The sequence below is a fragment of the Haliaeetus leucocephalus genome, unplaced genomic scaffold, assembly GCF_000737465.1.
Source record: "Haliaeetus leucocephalus isolate CR32 unplaced genomic scaffold, Haliaeetus_leucocephalus-4.0 Scaffold605, whole genome shotgun sequence".
In the NCBI taxonomy this organism is placed as follows: domain Eukaryota; kingdom Metazoa; phylum Chordata; class Aves; order Accipitriformes; family Accipitridae; genus Haliaeetus; species Haliaeetus leucocephalus.
Genome location: NW_010973041.1, coordinates 5181970 through 5202040, shown reverse-complemented (window position 1 = coordinate 5202040; position 20071 = coordinate 5181970). Strand labels below are relative to the sequence as shown.

The 20071-nt window shown below is 38.7% G+C and overlaps 1 protein-coding gene across 1 annotated transcript in view; it reads left to right on the top strand.

Annotated features, from left to right (window-relative positions):
- The window catches only part of LOC104838440 (atrial natriuretic peptide receptor 2-like), a 40420-nt gene extending 20708 nt beyond the window's left edge, over positions 1 to 19712 (top strand). The window contains exons 9-23 of the mRNA XM_010578178.1: positions 255 to 402; positions 1897 to 1983; positions 2259 to 2402; positions 3269 to 3390; positions 5034 to 5175; positions 8690 to 8738; positions 9663 to 9767; positions 10742 to 10861; positions 11734 to 11827; positions 12639 to 12726; positions 13495 to 13634; positions 14770 to 14922; positions 16404 to 16502; positions 18906 to 18997; positions 19548 to 19712. Coding sequence (XP_010576480.1) covers positions 255 to 402; positions 1897 to 1983; positions 2259 to 2402; positions 3269 to 3390; positions 5034 to 5175; positions 8690 to 8738; positions 9663 to 9767; positions 10742 to 10861; positions 11734 to 11827; positions 12639 to 12726; positions 13495 to 13634; positions 14770 to 14922; positions 16404 to 16502; positions 18906 to 18997; positions 19548 to 19712 — 1748 coding nt within the window. The remainder of the gene's footprint in view (positions 1 to 254; positions 403 to 1896; positions 1984 to 2258; positions 2403 to 3268; positions 3391 to 5033; positions 5176 to 8689; positions 8739 to 9662; positions 9768 to 10741; positions 10862 to 11733; positions 11828 to 12638; positions 12727 to 13494; positions 13635 to 14769; positions 14923 to 16403; positions 16503 to 18905; positions 18998 to 19547) is intronic.
- The last annotated feature ends 359 nt before the right edge of the window (positions 19713 to 20071 follow it).

Genomic DNA, 20071 nt, shown 5'->3' with positions numbered 1-20071 from the left:
ACAGAGATATGAAACTTACACTGAAACCCGGGGATTAGTGGGAAAGATCTCTGGCAATGAATCACCTCTGGAACTTTTTTTACTTTTTATGGAGCACTCACGTTCCAAGCAATGGCTTTCTGTCTTAAGTGTTAACAAGACCGGACAAGATGCAAAGATTTGGAGAATTGGCTATATTTTTCTGCCTCTGGAGTCTCTAGCTGGGTAATAATATGCATCTTCTGGTGCCTTTTCTCATCCCACATCCCATTTAGATCACGTAGTACGGACAGCAACAGGAAGCACGATGAGTGCTCCTCCAGCACACAGTGACTCCGATGCCAGCTGTATCACTGCTCTGAGCTCCTGCACAGCAGCTGCTAATGTGTCCAGGAAACAGTACTTCACCCAGACTGGGAGATAGTAAGTCAATATATTACTTGTTTACTGCAGTACCTACTACACCATAGTTTCACCTTGCTTTCCGGTTCTTGCCACTTTACTGTTGATAGGTAGTACAAAAGCTTCCATTTCTCTTGCTAGGCTAAATCCAGTCAGTTAGTATCATCACCTAACTTCTGTACCTCATACTGACCGTGGAATATCCTACATGCCAGGCTTCTGTTTTGGTTGTCATTTCTTCTTTTCTCTTGGGGAATTGTTAAAAGGCTGTGGCTGCATAATGTGTCTTGCATCTGTTCATGAATGGCCCTTACTGTTCAAATATATTTGTAACCAAGGCTTTTATGCAGCCTTTTTTTCTAAAATGCAGGCAGAGCACAGCTAGGTTTTTTGCTCTAAAGAGTAGCATCCTATACAGTAGCACATTAGAAATCTTGTCCTTAAACCAGCTGATGTGGCTGAAGATACAGACCATTTCACCTCTGGATCACATTATAAAGGTGCACATCATATAACTATACGAGCAAATAGTTTAGCCATATCCTGCTATGCAGAAAACAATTTTCCCATAAAAATACTACAATTAGGGGGTAGGGACAGAACATATATGAAGATAGAAGTAATACCTACCATTTGAATACACAGGGAAGGATCCATGATTTGCAGGATAGAGGAGCTTAGGATCATCGGCTGGGCAAGCAGCTGCCTTATCAGCACAGATCACTGTTCTGGAAAATTGCAGCCACTTCACTGAGTGACATTGAGAGACACTGTGTCCAGCACAGATCTTTTACAGTGAGCATTTTTGCTGCTTCTTTCTGAATTATGACATTTTCATCATCACCATCTTCCTCAGATGAATCAAGGTCAAACACATTCATCAAGGGTGAAAGATGTAAGAATGGGACATTCAGTCTCATTGGCAAAGCACCTACATCTGCTACACCACAGACCCCATACTCTGTATTTATATGGTGGGTATCACTTAAATTCCTGCATGTATGTCCACTGTATTCCTTTATTCTTCCATGGAAAATTGCTTTGCTGTCTATCAAACTCAGCTGCTTCATCGATGAGAATGCTTCATCCCATGAGAACAAAAGGATGTTAAATATCAGTGGTGGTTCTCCAAAACAGTAGGCAGAAGCAAGGGATAGCAGGGATGTGTTTCACTAGCTCTGACGTTTCCTGTAAAGTAGTAGTAGTAATAATACTATTCCATCATCCAACTGCCTCAACTGACCCTAACCTCATATGTTCCAAATGTCACCCACAGATCAAGAATGCTTGAATATAAATGCTAATTCTTCCCTTATCATAGAAACAGGGCCTTGTTGCCTGTCATGTACTCAGATTCAGATTTACACCCACATACGAACATGCTTAAATTCTGTGCCTCATCTTGAGAGATATGAAGCTGCCCACTGTAGAAAAAAAATCCAGCCCATTTTTGTAGTCTGGATGGATTATGAAGTTGGCCTAAAACTCTGTGAACAGCATTTCATTCTGTTTCAGTGATGGTAGAACAGTGGCCATAAAGAAAATAACAAAGAAGGCATTCTCGCTGTCCAAATCCATACGTAAAGAAGTAAAGCAAGTGAGGTAAGAAGTGAAACCTGAGAAGTCTATGTTGTTCCATTTTTATGCTGGTTCTTTAGGGGTTACAGGGGTTACAATCTGTCCAAATGTGACTGTAAATTCATATTCCTCTTTCTTTCAAACTTTGTTTTAACACCAGATCAAAATCTCCTTACGCCAGTTTTACTTTTCTGTCTATATTGTGAGACAAGGACTTGGTCTTCCAGTTACCTTACAAAAAGCAGGAGGGACATCCATGAAAACTGCTGGTGTGTCGTGATTTCTGTTCATTTTCACAGGGAACTTGACCATCCCAATCTCTGCAAATTCATTGGAGGTTGCATAGAAGTGCCAAATGTTGCCATTGTGACAGAGTACTGCCCCAAAGGCAGCCTGAGTGATGTTCTACTCAATGAAGACATTCCTTTGAACTGGGGCTTCAGGTAGAAAAAAAATTTTGGAAAGCTACGTGACACAAACTGTGCTATGTGCTGTTTAGGACAAGATTTTAATTTTAGATAAAGTCCTTGGATAGTCAGGCCTACAATGTGATATGGAGAGAATGAAGAAGAAAGAAAGAAAGCAAATTCAAATATCCAACCCAACTTGTCTTCTGGATTTTTGAGCAATCATGTGTTTAGCGCTGGTCATGCTAAGCCAGTGACTTTTCAATCCACCTCTAGTTGTACTGAAAAGCTGTTTTTAAACCTTTTTTCCCATGTAACTTTATTTTGTTCCTAAGTATCTTGGGCATCTCCATTTAATTAAAAATCACTGCATCTCTGTTTGTGAGCACATATTGGTGAAATGATTAGCATAACTACAAATGCAGTATTATATTTACTGATACAGAAATTGAGCTCACATTGTCAATGAAACTTCCACAAAACAATGACATTGTTTTTTGAGAATAATCTTCTTGGCACACTCTTTCTACTTCTACCTTATGTTTGCCTTCAGCAAAGAAAAGGATTGTAAGGGAGGAAACCCTCCAAATCAAGTGAGAAAGTTAATAAAAAATTGTTTATCTTGTAAACATTTGGAAGTACTCTCAAGGATACAAAGGTACTGGGGATTTCTAGAAGAAACTCAACTGTCTTAAAAGAGGCTAAAGACCTGTGGACTCAGACAACTGAGTTGGGAGTTTAGGGCTTTCAGCAACCCACCTTAAGTGTTTTGGAAAAATAAGCACACAAACTGAAAGCTATTGTAGTCATAGAGAGGCTTTCTGTCAACCTCAGTAAGCTTTGGAGCCACTCTTGTATGAAGGTTTAGTGGAAATACTAGCTCATTGACTTTTGTCTTTCAGGTTTTCTTTTGCTACTGATATTGCACAAGGAATGGCCTATCTTCACCACCACAAAATGTATCATGGACGGTTGAAGTCTAGTAACTGTGTGATAGATGACCGATGGGTTTGTAAAATTGCAGGTAAAGAGAAGATAAGAAACAAAATTTCAAAACTGTTCAGCTAACCCACCAATGCATATAGATGTTACACTCAACACTCCTTCTAAGCACCTCCATGTTGACGTTTCATGTGGTAATGCTGACTATACCAGCCTTCACTAGAAGTTCCCTGTGCTGAAGCAAGTTTCTTGTTACATTCTCATGTCAAGCCATTTAATGTGTCACTGATGCACACATCAGATCCCACAAATGATGGATTCTATCAACATCAGTCTGAGCAGAGACTGTCTCATTCTCAGTTTTGATACAGAGAGAAAACCTGAGCCATGGACAGTGCTGTAAAGACATGGAATAATGCTGGCTGATTGGTAAACACAAGGTAGTTTCATGGAGAAAAGCAGACTCAACTCAGAACTTTTCAGTCTTGTACACAAAACTGAATTGTATTCTCCCAGAGACAGAGCCATCGGTTTGGTCTGCTCCTGGTACAGGAAGACAGCCTGTGGAAAAACACTGGAGAATCTAGTTTAGTTTCATTCCAAAGGGAATGAAAGCAATGATCATCTTTTCTACTTCCTCCCCAAAGTAGTTATCACACTCTATAACCCACAGCCATCTTAAAAACAGCAGCAACAGATTTGTCTTTCAATTGTTCATCCTATGACTAAGGCTCCTACACAGGGCCATGCCTGCTTCTCCAACTTGTTTAGTATCCTGCTGCCTTCAGAACTGCCTGCTTTGCTTAGAGCCTGTTCTGGAGAAAAGCATAAAAAATGGAGGTAGTTGGATTACATCAGCTGCATCACCTTAGCACAGCTCCTCTGAATTAAATGGGATCTCTGTGAAATTGTTCAGAAGTTAACTGGTAGCATTGTAGAGACTTCAAATATTCATGGTTTATGTGCATGCAATAATGCTAAACAAACCTCACAAATAACCAGTATGGGAGCTATTTGAAAAACTCCAATGACATCCAACATAAAGAATGAAGCTCTAGGACCATCTTAATTAGAGGTCATTACGGGCAAAACCAGACATCTGCATCCTGCCTTCCCATACACTCAGCAGAGTGCTGTTTATTATCAGAAAGAAAACTGAAGTCAGTTGTTTTTTCCTCCTCTCCGATGCTGAGTCACATACTGAGAATCTCTTCTATGTTAGGCTAAAAGTATAACTGCAAAGATGTTTCACATTTATGCTGCCTTTGTTCTGAAGCTAGTGGTGTGCAGGTAAAGACCACCATCTGATTTTCAGTAGTTCTAGTCTGTCTAACTTATAATTACTCTAGCAACCTTCCACCACAGATAAGGATCAGGGGATGAGTGAACAGAAACCTGCATTTGCATGCTAACTCTTGCACTGAAGTGAGCCTATTCTCTGAATATAATTTTATAAAATCATAAAATAATTCTGATTGGAAGGGCCGTGTAGTTCAACTTTCCTGCTGTCATGCAGACTCACCCAAATATTTGGTTTCCAGATCCTATATTTGCAATTGGTTTAGAGGGACAAGACCACCAGGCCTACACTATTTTTAGACTAGGATATGTATTTCAAATAGGGAAAATTAATTCCTTTAGACTAGTTGTGTTACTGTCTACTAATGCACATGTTTCAGAGGAGTACCCACTGAATAGTTTGCTTCCTGTTTTCTTGCATGTTAGATTATGGTTTGCAGTCATACAGAAAAGAAGATTCTCCTGAGGGGTCAAGCTCCTACCGGCAGCATTTGATACAGATTTACACAGCTCCTGAAATACATTCCCTTTCAGACTTTGAACCCAATTCCATGACAGACATCTACAGGTAGTTAACTTTTCCTGTTTCTCGCACTTAATCTCATCTCAAGTTGAGTATTCTTTATTCACAATTAGGCTCAGTATAATTCTGTGGTCACCCCACATATATTTTAAAAAGGATTGATTCTAGAATACAGAACAGCATAGATAGGATCTTCTCTTTCAAATACTGAATTCACTGACATTATGTAAATGCAGAGTTAGTCTAACAATTTATGAAGAGTTACTCTGGACTGGTAGATAAAAAAGGTATAAAGATCTGGTATTATCTAGTAATCCTTTTTTGTTGTGCTTCTTATGAAGAAGATTATTTTCAACATAAAATTTAATAGCATCAATTTTTCAGGATGTCATAATGAACATATGCATCCCATAATTCTATAATTAGTGTCAATACATTATTTTGCTACATACACGCACAGTGACAATATTTGGTTTGCAGAGGAAAAATAGAGGTAGGGAAAGGAGATGGATGCACTAGTGAATAGCTCTATCCCTTTCCTTTCAAAAGGAAAAGGATCTCCTTTATAGGAGATCACTTTGCAATGGCTTATTTGGCTATTAGATTTAGCCTTGCCAGTGATGGATAGATTCTATCCAACTGCTTTTCAGATAAGCAGGATTACAATTGAATTTTTGGAGAATAATAATGCAATGAAAAAGTCATTTAACTAGGTTTTTAAAAAAACTACCTTTATTTCTTGTTTCGCACATGAATTTTCTGTATTAAATAGGAAAATCACTGTGTTCTTGGTGTATTCTATTTCCTAACAATACTTCCTCTGTCTGCTTATTCCCAATAGTTTGCTGAAAGCATTTGAAAAGGGAGAATGCAGAATGGTATTACAAGATGCTTTGTGTCCCTTTTCTCTTACTTTTGTTTGCTATACTCCCAGCCCAGCAGAAGTCTTCTTTATCTTGGGGACTTTGGTAGCTAGCAGAATGTAAAGAACTGGAATTCAATTAGAGATTGAAATGCTGATAGTGCAACACAGTTGAGCAGAAGGTGGCATGATTATTAGCACTGTTTATTGACAACCTTTACCAAAGAATAGCTATTATTGCCTTTTATCAAAAGCTCTGACTTTTCCTCTGGCCTGCTCTAGGCCACAACAAATACTTACTGCCTTAAGTGACTGTTATGGGGCTTTTATTGAAAAATGAGTTGCAGAAACAAAGAATGTAGTTTAAGTCTTCCTCTTTTTTCAATTAGGATTAATTAAAAATTATATGAACTGAAGACATGATTTTATACATAAGATTTACTGGTTTAATGCACATTATTTGCTTATAAAGAAATGTATGCATATACAATGTGCTACAACATTATTAATGATAATCCCTTCTATCAGATTATGTAAGCAAGAATTTGAGGTCTCAGTAGTATTTTTATCTATAGGTTTAAACATGCCCTTAGAATTTGCTTGAAAATAGCTCAGCTAAAGGCAGTTTGTCACTGTGTTGATATTTCTGGCTATTGTCATTTGTCCTGAGCTGGTCTTTAATTTTTCAACATGGACTAGTCTTAGAAAGTACTGTGCTGCAACTAAGCAGTAATTTTAGGATCATCTTATGTGTTGCAGTTTATCATTGCTCCACAGCCAAAATACATTCCAGAAAACATTTCCTTGGTGCTTGTCTGGTTCACACTTTGCCCCTGTTCAGGCTAGATACCATTACTTGACTTTGCAGTCAACCTGGCCTCCTGAAGCCATTACTTGCCAAGGACTCCCCTTAAAATATTAGCTGATTTGCTCATATCAATGATGAGTACAATGAACTTTTGACAGATTCAGTGAATGCTTGCTGAATCTATCTTGCTCTCAGTGCCCATGTCTGCAAAATCCAGGTCTTCTTTTGTTATACTGCAGTTAATCCTTTCTTCATAAAAAAGAAAAAGCAGTTAAAAGACGAAATCAGAAAAGGGAGAAGAGCAACATGCAGTCAGGGAAGAAAGATAGAGATGCACCCTGTAGCGTTGAAAGGGTTGTCTTTTTAACCGAGCTATTCTTCATAATGTGCATTTTAACGCAGTTTGTGTTTGATGATATGAGCAGCTGCTAACCCTTCCTGATACATGTATGTGGGCTTGCTGGCCAGGGAGCAACGTCCCAGTCTTGGAATCTTCAGTTTTTATCTGTGCAAAAATTCCATTACTATTCCTGAAGGTGTGGCCCAAATAAAAAATAGGTAGAAACTGCAGGAGTGGGACTTGTAATTTTGTGTGCTTTTACAGATGAATCACTTGCTTTTAAAGTTCTCCAGGGAATGTGTTGGTCAGATGGGAAAGCTAAAATGGAAATGAGAACAGGAGCATGAAAGCAGCTCCTGTTTGAGCTGAAGAGGCTGTTTCCAGTCACAGTTTCTCCTAGATTGGCTGCTCTTGATTTGTAATAGTTATGTGAATTTCACTATCCACTATGTTAGGGGCAGTTTTTGAGCAGTGCTGCTGAAGCTGAATGAAATCAATACTGCTTTATTGGAGTTACCATGACCTAATTAGTGTCCTTGAAAATCTGTTTCAGCTTTGCTCTCTCACCAGGATTGGTATTCCTTTCTACTACCAAATCAACCCCAAATTAACATAAAAATCTAATCAGATTAATTTCTGCATTGTTCAGCATGTTTTGTATGCATTATTCTATTTGCTAGTGGTGGTCCACAAGTGGACTGAATGATAGACAGACATAACCCATTATACACCTAGAATGCCTTACAGAACAGAGCAACCATTAGCAATACAACAGATTGCAAACCAGTATTCCCCATTAAAATAAATGTTATCAAGTAGAGATGCATGCAGGGAGTTAATTATTACACAGTTTCAATACATAAAGAGGCAAGAGCATCTTTATCAGGATTGCTGGCTGGAGGAGGTGCTGGCTTCTTAGACATCACTGTTCTAAAAGATCTCTAGTGAGCTCAATAAGGAGACTGAATACCCAGTTGTTACCCCATTTTTTCCATGCTTTGCCCTTGATGAATGTGTTTGACCTTGGTTCATCTACAGAAGATGGTGATGATGAAAATAAAATTCAGAAAGAATGAGCAAAAATGCTTACTGTAAAAGATCTACTCTGTCTCATCATTGACTTTATGGAGATTTTCCAGAACAGTGATCTATGCAGAAAAGAAGCCACTCCTCCAGCTGATGAACCTACTTCCACCCATTGATTACAGCACAAACCTGCCCTATATGTTTAATTGGTAGGTATCATGTAAGTCCCTGCACATATCCCCTCTGGATTCCATCAATTCTTCCAGAGAAAATTGCTTTGCTCATCAAACTCAAAAGCTTCATCTCTGAGACTGATAACTGTGAGAGGAGGCTGCTATGAAATGATCAGTGACAGATCTCTGAAAGCACAGAGTAGTAAAAGCAGCACTGTTGCCTTCCTTCCTTTTGGGATACTGAGCTTTCAGTCACAAAATAGGGAAGAATAAGAAATCATGGAAAGAAAAAATCAGTGACTCCATTAACTGTTATTTCATTAAGATTTTGGTTTGCTTTTATTCTGCAGTTATGCCATCATTCTACTAGAAATTGCCACAAGAAGTGACCCTATGCCAGTAAGTAAAAATTAACTTTGAAGTTTGCATGACAACTTTGATTCTGTTTCTGCTAAAGATACAAACCAAACTCTGAGTAACTGCACCTTTGATTTATTTTTTGAGCATGCATTTTCCTTTTGATTTTGTGGGTGCAAGTTCAGTTCCAATGGAACATGCAATCAGGGCTTCCTCATGCATCTACCAGACTTCCCTTCAGGACTTTGAAGAAGAGTGTATGACAAAAATAATGTAGCTCCAAAATTGCATTTTGCTTAGCTCTGTGAGGCTTAATGGCAGGGGGGTGGAGGGGGAAGATATGCCATAACATCTTCCCGTTTCTCCTGTTGTTCCTTCCCTTTCCTGCCATGCACAGGCCCTTTCAGTGGAGTCTTGCAGTGGTAAGAATATGCTAGAAGAGCAAATGAGCTGCTCTCCATAAGGAAAATGTCTTCTTTGCACGTCTTGTCAGTGCTAAATGGCAAACACAAAAAAATGCACCTTGACATTGAAACCAGATGTTCTGAATATGTAGCAATGTTCTGCCTGAAATAATTTTCTGAACAAGAATTCTAACAACGAAGACCTGAAACTGCCATTCTTCCATTTCTGACCATTTGTGATAATAGACCAATGTAGGCCTTGTGGTTTCTCAAAAGTTTCCCAATATCTTGCCAGCTATTAATTTGTTTCAAAAGTTGTTTACCTCATATAAACACTCAGATTAAACTCTTTCAGCCATTAAAAAGCTTTTCGACAAGGCCACCCAGTTTAGACTGGGTTATATACTTTTTTTTTTTTTTCCTTGTACTCAGGTAAAAAAGCTGATCTGGACATGATAGGGAGGACATCATAAAAGTAATGATGATTATAGTAATATATTTCAATGGATGGTATGAAAACCACACCACTTGTTTCAACATTGTTTAATCACTTTTTCTCTAGAAAGATGATGCGCATTCAGCTGAATATTCTTGGTGCCCACCTTTGGCAGAATTAATTTCAGGAACGGCTGAGAATTCTTGCCCATGTCCCACAGACTACGTAGAGGTGAGTAAGATACAACATTGTGTACAAAAATTCTTTATTAAAGTGAATTTAAGACATGTCACAGAAGTTTTATGGCAATACTACCTTTGATGAATGTAAACAACCCAGAAGTCCAAAAGTACATCTCAAACAAGGCATAATGAAATGCTTTAATGCCCTTAATAAAAAAACTGTCTTTCTGACAAATTGAAAGTTTCAGTTGTCCCCTTAAATTGTCAGTGTAATAAATGACATTTTTAATATTCAATCATTGATTTTTGTGCATTTTCATTTTATTATAAAGTGTTGAGTTCTATACATATTTTATAGTAGTAATGTCTATTTAGCTTGCTGGCAAAGGACTTTCAAATAGTGAAGTATGTGTTCAGGCAAAGTATGAGTTTGGTTTGATTGTCATGCAAAAGGTCTATGTGTTCAGTAGCCTCAAACGGCCTAATAAAAAAAAGTACACCACCTCCCAGTTCAATTAAATCCGAACAAGATTGCAGCATCCTTGTTTCAGCTTAAGAGCTATATAACTCACCTTTGGTGGTTTGTAGCAACATAAATGTAACAAACTTCTCATAAGCAGGACTGTATTTTAGTCAGGAATTAACATTCTTAAGTAGTTGAGTTTTTAATCTTTTGTGAATTTTGTGTACAGACAAGTCCTCTGAAAACACTATGTGACTCCAACAGCATAACACTGAATTAAAGCACAAGACAAGAGCTTAAGCAGTGTTTGGCAGAAGGAACATAAGCATCTAATTCATGATTTCCCGCAGCAGCATTTTTGTGAACTAACATTCTTCATTCAGCATAAATCTGTAGAATTCCAGAGACCTCAGTATAGCTCTGCCACTTATTACCAGCTGCAAATAGGGCTTCCTATCCACAGTTTGCATCAAGAAAATAGTAGTATTAATTAGAAACACTGCCTGTGCTTGGAATGACAAAAGGCTGTTTGCTTTTCTCACTCTCTTTCCCTGCTGCAGTTAATCAGAAGGTGCAGAAAAAATAATCCAGCCCAAAGGCCTACATTTGAACAAGTCAAGAAAATGTTGTACAAGATGAATCCTAATAAAGTTAGCCCTGTTGACATGATGATGACTCTGGTAATTTTAGTTTTTTAATCAATTCTAAGTCAATCTGCTCACCTGCAGTAACTTTCACCTCTATCCTTCAGGTTTGTTTTCTGATCTCGTACCCCTTGTTTGATGATGAAATCCAGTCATTCACTCACCTCTGGTGGGGTGATTGTAGCTGCAGTTCTGCTTGAGACCCAGCTTTCCTTCTCATTCAATTTCTGTCAGTTTTTCTTAAATTTCTCAGCTTCTTTGGGGCTGAACACTTTTGTTTCTTCAGTGAAATATTTGGTTTTTAATGTACTTGCAGGAAACTAGATTCCCCTTTTCCAGTGGCTTGGTGGTGGTCTTACAGTACTGGGGGCATAGAATCCCTGCAAGCCACAAATAGCATGTTTACAGATGCATTTTGAGCAGAGTATCTTAAGCCCATCAGCAGAAAAAAAAGACTCCTGCCTCCACAGCCTGTTGTCTCACACAGAGCAAGGATGTAAAAAGCATAGTATAGCATAGCAGGATAGTCTACAAAACAGCATTGTGAGTCTTTGACAGAAGATTGAGACTTAGATACATTTTGTTTTGGTAAAATATTTTAATCCATGTCTGCAGCTTGGTCTCTGCATTGGATTTGACCCCTAATATTTACACAGACTTTGAAAAGTCTGGAATTGGCTTCTGCCCTCTTACGTGTAAGCAACAATCTCAAATCCAGAATCATAAATTTACCTAGAGAGAAATCTGATCTTTGAATTTTGTAAGAAAAAATTAGCTATCATCTCAGACCTGAGCCTTTGCTTATCTGAATGTTTTCAAAACAGAATCATTCAAATGCTTAAATCCTATCCAACTATGAATCTGTTTCAGTAAACAGATTATTTTATGCAATTGTCAATGTTATTTAGATGGAGAAATACAGCAAACATCTGGAGATATTGGTTTCTGAGAGAACCCAGGATTTAATGCACGAAAAACAGAAGACTGATCGTCTGTTATATAGTGAGTCATACAGCAAAAATACTGCATATTCTTCTCAATAATAATAATCTGATTTTAACTGTCTAATTACAAACAGAAACCCTTTGATAGTTGATTATTTAATAGATAACATTTAGTTAGCAATGAATTAATATACTTGTTCCTTGCAAAGCTGGAAAGATATTTAGCTACTTTTTATATTTTTCCCCTAAAAATCAGTGCACTCCTCTGAGAGCTATGACTCCAGAATCCATAGTGCTCTCACTTTGATCTTGCTTGGCAATCCTTCTGTATAGTTATAAAAAATGGGGAATTGCTTTCGGACTGAGGTTACTTTTGATGGCAGTGTATCTTCTGGAATTCCACAAAAAAAAGGATAAAGGAACAAGTATAGCACAGAGGGCAGAAAAAGGAAAAGGCTGTGAAAGTGCAAAATAGGAGAAAGAAAGAAGATCAAAAAAATCAGAGAAGACATAGTAAACAAACCTAACACAGGAAGAAAACACTAGCAAAGAGTTGACAAAGAAAGAGTTAGTAATATCACAAGTCACACTATTAGAATCTAACCTTACTCTGACTTGGAATGTATGGATCCTGGTCAGTTTGAACTAAAAGTTATGGGTCATCTGAAAAATCTGGACTTGTTATCAGTGAGATTTACTGTGAATTCTCACATTACAGCAGAGCAGATTTTGATGCTAAAGACTGCTTTCACCTTCGGAATATTTCACATTTATGAACATTGCTTTTATACCTTTAAACAAACATGTTCTGTTTATTGTCTGCTTTTATCCATGTCAAAAGAGTAACAAGGCTCTACTTTCTACAATAGGTATGTTGCCGAAGCAAGTAGCAGATGATCTCAGGCAGGGAAAACATGCACAAGCACAAAGTTACTTAAGTGCCACCATCTTTTTCAGGTAAACAAAAATGAAAGATAGGACTAGAACTGACTCCTACTGAAGAAACTTCTAGGCTCCTAGTGGAGATGAAGCTCCTAACTGAGTGCAGAGTTTCTATCTAAACTGTCATTTATTGTACCAGGTGGCAACATTTGACTCTGCAAATGAGTGCCTTTCAAAATTTGCACACGTCTCCATTTTTCATTACAATTACTTAAATAAAAAATGAGATTACTGTGGAGCTCTAACACACAGCAACATGTCACTTTATGTGTGTTACACACACATGCATGTGTGTTTCATAAGATAGGCCTAACTAAAGGTTCCAGCATTTAGCTGTGTAAAGGAAACTTGTCTATCCTTAGAATCCACATGGCTTTACAGTCTTTGACTTGTTATGTGTGCATGAAGCAACATACAAATTGCATATCTTCACTTGTCATAAATGGACAGATATTAAGTTCCCTTTTTTTCATTTGTACATAACCCAAACCTGAAGAGTACTTAGTCTGTTGCAGATTAAAGTCTAGCTGTAAAAAATGGTTTACTGCATTGGTAAGCAAAAAGACTTAAGTCAGACAGTCCTTTTAAGTGGAAGGAGTCTGTTTTCAGTTTAAGTAAATGTTTGAAGACAAAACTATTCTGTAAGATCCTTTGTGAAAGAAATACTGAAAAAGAGAGGGTTGAGGTAGTTCCACTGAGAAATTATTACTATGTGTTTAGGTTTACCAATCTGCAATGGTCAAGACAGTGGATGAGTATGTTCTTTTTGTTGTGTTTTAACAGCGACATTGTTGGCTTCACTCAGCTGTCCAGCAGCAGCACACCTTACCAAGTGGTAGATCTCTTGAACAAGCTTTATACCACTTTTGATGAAATCATAGATAACTATGATGTCTATAAGGTGGAGACAATAGGAGATGCCTGTAAGTTCCTCGAGCTGTGGACAATGATGGGTCATGGGTATTTCACCAGGATAGGTACTGACTTGGTGGCAAGGAAGAACAGATGAAGGAGAATTGGAAATCTTATTACCACTGGGAAGACCACAAAAAACAAATAGGGGAGAAGTTCCAGCAGAGCCCTAGCAAACTTTAGGAACATTTTCCTGCATACCTTTCATCATTTCTACAATTGATGAATGTTGTGGATGGGACAAATGAGTTGAGTAAACTACTGCTGCTGTTTATTTAGTTCCTACGTCTCATAAGGTCTGACTTTAAACCTTGGCAACAGATTAATCCCGGTTGACAACTTCTGTTTCACAGGAACACAACTTAAAAATTTACCTTCTGTATGGGAGCATAGGTGCCATTCCATAAGCTTTATTATCTCTCTCTTTTTTGTAAAGACCATGACAACCTTCTCTCTCCTAATACTCTGTAGGAGCTTCTCTGCCTCTTCTTTTTGGATTTTTAGGAAAATGGCTTTCTATTTGCTACCACGGGAATCTGTTAGGGATTGACTACCATTAAAACTAAGTTCCATCAAACACCTAGCAGAATCTAGCAGGTTTTTTGCATGAGACAGAGAGGAAATCCTGTAAGAGATGTGGAAAAGAAAACCCACCTTTTTTTATTCTGTGGAGTGGTTGAGCACATTCTGGAGCATAAAATTCCTGAACAAATGCACCTGAGGGATCCTGAAGGGACCAGTCTTTTGTCCTACACAGTAAGAGTCAGTGCAGAAAGCATAAGACAATGCCTAGTAGGAATCATTGTCTCTCTTTATAATATCTGCCCAAAGACAAAAGGTATTGAACCGCCACTTTGCCACTACCTGTCCCACTTCAAGCATCCTCAGTGAAGGGAGGGAGGAAGAAAGGGTAGGAAGGAATAAATCTTATGGAAACGTAAGCAGGAAATCCAACATTTTTCATAGTTAGCGTAACTACACGCATGAGCCTTAGCCCTATCCTTCATTCGTTTCTGGCTTTCTCAGCTCAAATTGCGCCACAGGATAAGATGGAATAGGGCTTTACTTTTTTCTAACTTAGGCAGCATCCTTTGGTAAATCTGTGTGTAATGCCACAGGTTAACACAGTTGCATTGTTGTGTTAAGATATGGTGGTGTCGGGAGTACCCAAAGAGAATGGGATTCTTCATGCCGGTGAGATCGCAAGCATGGCTTTAGACCTTCTGGACATCTGCAAGACTTTTAAGATCCCACATAAGCCCAACACGCTCCTAAAGATAAGAGCAGGAATCCATTCAGGTATGTTGAGGGCTGCAAAAGAGTCCTTCTCTGGTTTAACAAATGTTTCTATAGGCATTTCCTCTCCATTAAAAGTGAAGTTAATTTCTTGACATGGGACCTGATAGAGGTCATCCCAACAGAATAAATTATTGGATACCTGGAATATTTGGAACACAATGCAGAATACAACATTGGAAACATCACATGACCCCAGTACCTTTGCTGATGTGCGTGAGGACTGCCATTCTGTATCTGTTAATTGTCCTTTTCAGCTGTTCTCTTTGCAAAATAATGAGTTGCTTCTTGACTTTTTGATCTAACCTTCAATCTCAGACTCCTAGCTCCCTGATCTAAGCTGATGTGTGATTGCAACTTCTTCTTGACAGCCAGCCAAAGTTAGGCATGTGCTGTGCAGCCCAGAATCAGCAAACTAAGCAGCTTACATTGTCTCAGCAAGAGCTCATACCTTCTGTATTTTAATTCCCCTGGGGCTGACATGAGGGAATCAAAATAGTCATTTTCTGCCTTCAGCAGGAGCAGGTTACTTCCTGTTCCTGTGTTGTGTTTTATCCCAGCCAGCAACTAAGCACTGCACAGCCACTGGTTCCCCCCACATCAGGAAGGGGAGAGAATTGAAAGGGTAAAAGTGAGAAAACTTGTGGGTTGAGGTAAAGACACTTTAACAGGTAAAGCAAAAGCCATGCATGCAAACAAAGCAAACCAAGGAATTATTTCACCACTTCCCATTGGCAGGCAGGTGTCCAGCCATTTCCAGGAAAGCAGGGCTCCATCATGCTTAACAGTTACTTGGGAAGACAAACACCATAACTTTGAATGTCCCCCCTCCCTTCCTTCTTCCCCCAGCTTTATATGCTGAGCATGACATCATATGGTCAGTTGGGGTCAGCTGTCCCAGCTGTGTCCCCTCCCAACTTCTTGTGCACCCTCAGCCTACTTGCTGGTGGGGTGGGGAGAGAAGCAGAAGAGGCCTCAACTCTGTGTAAGCACTGCTCTGCAATGAAAAACATCCCTGTATTATCAACACTGTTTCCAGCACAAATCCAAAACATAGCCTCATACCAGCTGCTATGGAAAAAATTAACTCTAACCTGCCAAAACCAGCACATCCTGCTTTTCCATGTCATTACTAAGTGTTGTGTGCACAACTCCTGTTTGCAGCATTCCTATCTCACTGCCCCTCAAAATATTCTGTTGTTGTGTTGAAACATGATTCTGCAGGTGCCTTAACTCCTGCACACTACCTCCATCCCATCATCACTTCCCCCACCATTCTCCTCTGATGCCCTTTTGCAATTCCCTCCATGGCTCCGGAAGCCATCTGTAAGTCAGATGTATAATCCATATAAGACCATACTGATACTCAGTCTTTATCTTGTTAATGAATGAGATATAAAGTAAGGTAGGAAGCAGCCATGAGGTTGTATGACTGATTATGTGATTTAAAACCACAAAATATATTGTTTTCTTTTCTTTAACAGGAGCAGTTGTAGCTGGAGTGGTTGGGACCAAAATGCCACGGTATTGTTTATTTGGAGATACTGTGAACACAGCTTCCAGGATGGAATCTACCAGTGAAGGTAACAAGGAACAAACTGTAGATGTGGTTTTGACCATCCCTTAATGAATTCTGAAAAAAATGCTATGCTGAGTTTTGAGTCCTGTCCTGTTCAAATGACTGCAAGTCCCGTAAGAAGGGTGTTGATTTCTGGGTCCAATCTGCCTATGGGCAAATTATGCCAGTGATATTCTCTACAACCTTTGTAACAAGATCCCCTCATTCCCCAAGTCTCAGAGAGGAATTTTCATGGCTTTGAGGTTCTCTATAATTAAAAAAGGTAAGAATCAGATAAAATGAGAGGTAAGTGGATATATTAGCTATTTCTATTCCTTCCTGCCACCCAGCTGAATTTATAGTAAAAATATTTTCATAACTCCTCTCTTTCACTGATAACTTCCTGTAATGGAGAACACTAGAGATGGTAGGACACCATGGGAGCTGTGTCTGTCTTTAACCAGTATAGAAGATTATATATATATGTCCTCCAGCAAAGAGATTACGCAGGAATCTCTAATGATTAAATAGTGGAGATATCCTCACTGTCACTTCTTCCCAGGACATAAGAGCTCCATGTTTTGTTAACAAGCTTCGTCTTTAGCCAGTATGAGCATTTGAACCTCAACTTCTGAAATATTTTAGCCCGATCTACAAGAACTGGAAAAGAAAAAAAAAAGAAGAATGAGGGAGTGATTCAAGGTCAAACAACCTTGGTGGCTTGTTTTTGTTTCTTTCATTCATGAAATGAAGCTGAATAGTTTTATGGCACATGTTGCAATGCTTTGTAAATGGATTTGAATTAGGCAAAATCCAAGGTGTTTTCAAGTTTAATTTCATCATAAAAAGTGATGCTTTCAAAATCTATTATGGCCCACTAAAAGTAAGGCAGAAAGGCAGAGGAGTGGTTTTACATTATGGCTTTGAAGGTTTAGCCTGGGAATTTGAGAATCAACCATGATCCATTCCTTCTCACTATTTTATACATTTTTCCAAAGCAAATACTAGCCTGAGTGGAACACATATAAATTTATTTTCCTTCTGTCAGTCTCCCAGATAACTCTTTTCCTTCTCCATCTCCTCCTTTCAGGCTCCTTCTATCATCTCATCTGAACTGCTTTAAAACTAATGCCTTCAAAATCTGCTTTCGTCATTCCTCATATTTCATCTTTTGCTCTGTATGTCAGTCTATTTCTTATATGGCACATCAACACTATGAACTTAAGTATATAGACAGAGCTTCTTATCTTTTAAGCTTTTCTTTTATCTCCCTCTTTTTCCAGCCAGTACATTTGAGGATCTCAAATTACATTAACATACTTTAACCCTAAGATGATCACTTTAAAATAGGTTAATTAATTACTAGTCATGTAAATTAAAATTGCTATCAGCTGGAATCTGAGTGCCAGTGTCTTGTTCCCAAGCAGGATTACCAGTTAAAATATCATGTATCTACTGGAAAGACTATTTCAGAGATATGTATCTGGATATGTTGAAACATATATTTCCTGGTCTACAGGGAATATTTTGAGACTTTCAATAAAAAACATTTTAAAAAGAAAAAGTGGACCTACAAACCCATCATTTTTTGATATAAGAAAAATCAATAGGACAATCTTAGCCAGCCCTACTGTCATCTGGGATCTTTTTCAAACAAAGAAGCATAATGATTTACTCTGTGTCGCAGAATGATAAAGGCAAAAAATCCCTCAGGATATTTTGGTAATTTTCCAGGTTTTGGCAAGATTTTCCTTTTGGACAAAAGTAGGAGTATTCAGAATTTATTCTATCTATCTGTCCTCCTCCTTGGTCCTTCCTCCATCATTTGCAGAAGGCAAGACAGCCAGTGTTTACAGGAAGATAAATTCTTAACAGAGGAAAAATCACATTGTGTAAGAAAAAAAGATAGTAGAATTATGCTAATATTGTCTGGTTTTGTCAGAGAGGGTTTTGTCCCCCTGTTTTTGTTTACAGGTTTGGAGGCAGAGCAAGGATGCCAGTTTTTTTAATGTTTAGACTTTGCTGAGAACTGTATGTGCAAAGAAAGCTCTGGCTCCTTATTGACCATGAGGTAGAACCATGTATGGTTTTCTTTGCAAGATGAAAAGGGTGCTCGTCAGTAACTCCAGCCAGGCAGGTATGAAGAGTAGACAAATAATATTAGATGCAGGATGTGAAGAGTAGTGTTTGTTGACAGCCACATATTTGTCCTGAGATGCTCTCACAAAGAGGCCGGGATACTGGAGCTTGTCTGTGAACATTTCAAATAACAGAGGAATGAAAGCAAAGACATGAAAAACATGAAGCGGCATTCATTAATGAGTCTTGAAGTCTTTGAGACACAGAGGCAGATGGGTCTGTCTTAGATTATGTCTTAGATTAGATGTTTAAATTATTATGATAAAATGACAATTGTCTCTCTTTCCAGCTCTTAAAATACAGTGCAGTTCAAGTGCATACCAGCTGTTGGAGCAGATTGGAGAGTATGTGTTAGTATGCCGAGGGAATTTACAAGTCAAGGTGTGTATGCAACATTTATACTCAGCTTTTCAGAGAGGAGAGTGTGAAAGTACTCTGGAGTCCCTCAGTTTTAACCCATGCAGTCCTCTATGTCTCAGAGTCCTTGGGTTAGTCTATTTCCTGTCCCTGAAGAGAGCAGGCTCAAGTTTTAAACCAGGACAAATTCCATGGGCTTGTTCATGGGACAACCCTGATAATTCAGAGATGAAGGACTTAGCCAAACTTGGAACTACTGTGTGGCATGTCACTTTGTCAGAACTGCTTGAAATCAAAAAAGGTCATTCAGAGACATCAGAAATCATCATAAGAGTTCCATAAGAGGACTAACATGCTTCTGGGCCCAGTTTTGGATGGGACTTCAAAGCATTGTTTTAATCAATAGTGCTGCTGCTATCTTTTAAGGAAAAGTTTTATACCTCAGTTGTCCTGTATGTAGAATGGCTGACAGGCACATCAGTGTCCTTTTGGGACTAGCTCTGAGTTGTAATAAGAAGGTTATTAAACAAATTATGGGTAGTATTTTAACCCTGTGACTCATTTTCTTCCTTAGGGGAAAGGAGACATGGTAACATACTGGCTTGAAGGTAAGAAAACCTCTGCCACCCAGAAGGCAGTCACCAGCACTTCTGTCACTCTTCAAGACCCCAAAAGAGCTTCATTTAGTTTGATACCAGGTGTCCTTCCCAATGATCCTCTCTCAAGTCCTCCTTACTAGCCACTCACCAACTCCAGCATCCATCCTGCTTTCAGTCTGTTAGGTCATCCTCCTAAATTAGAAAGTAAGAAAAGAGATGCTATGCCCCTTTGGCCTTGGGGATGTGTTAGCTCAGACTTTATTCACAGGTATCTCTCCCACCAGTAGCAGGAAAGATACAAAAAAGCAAAAACTCACCTTCAGCAATGATACATAACATTGGCACACCAGCTACTAGGGCAGAAGGTAGCTCCCCGTGTTACTTGCAGATTTGGTTTTGCTGGGTAGTGCCCTGCCAGCAGCCTCCACCACTTCAGAACCAGGTGCCTGGATATTTCAGCCTGTGAGTTGCTCCCACAGCAAAGAAGGAGACAGTGTAG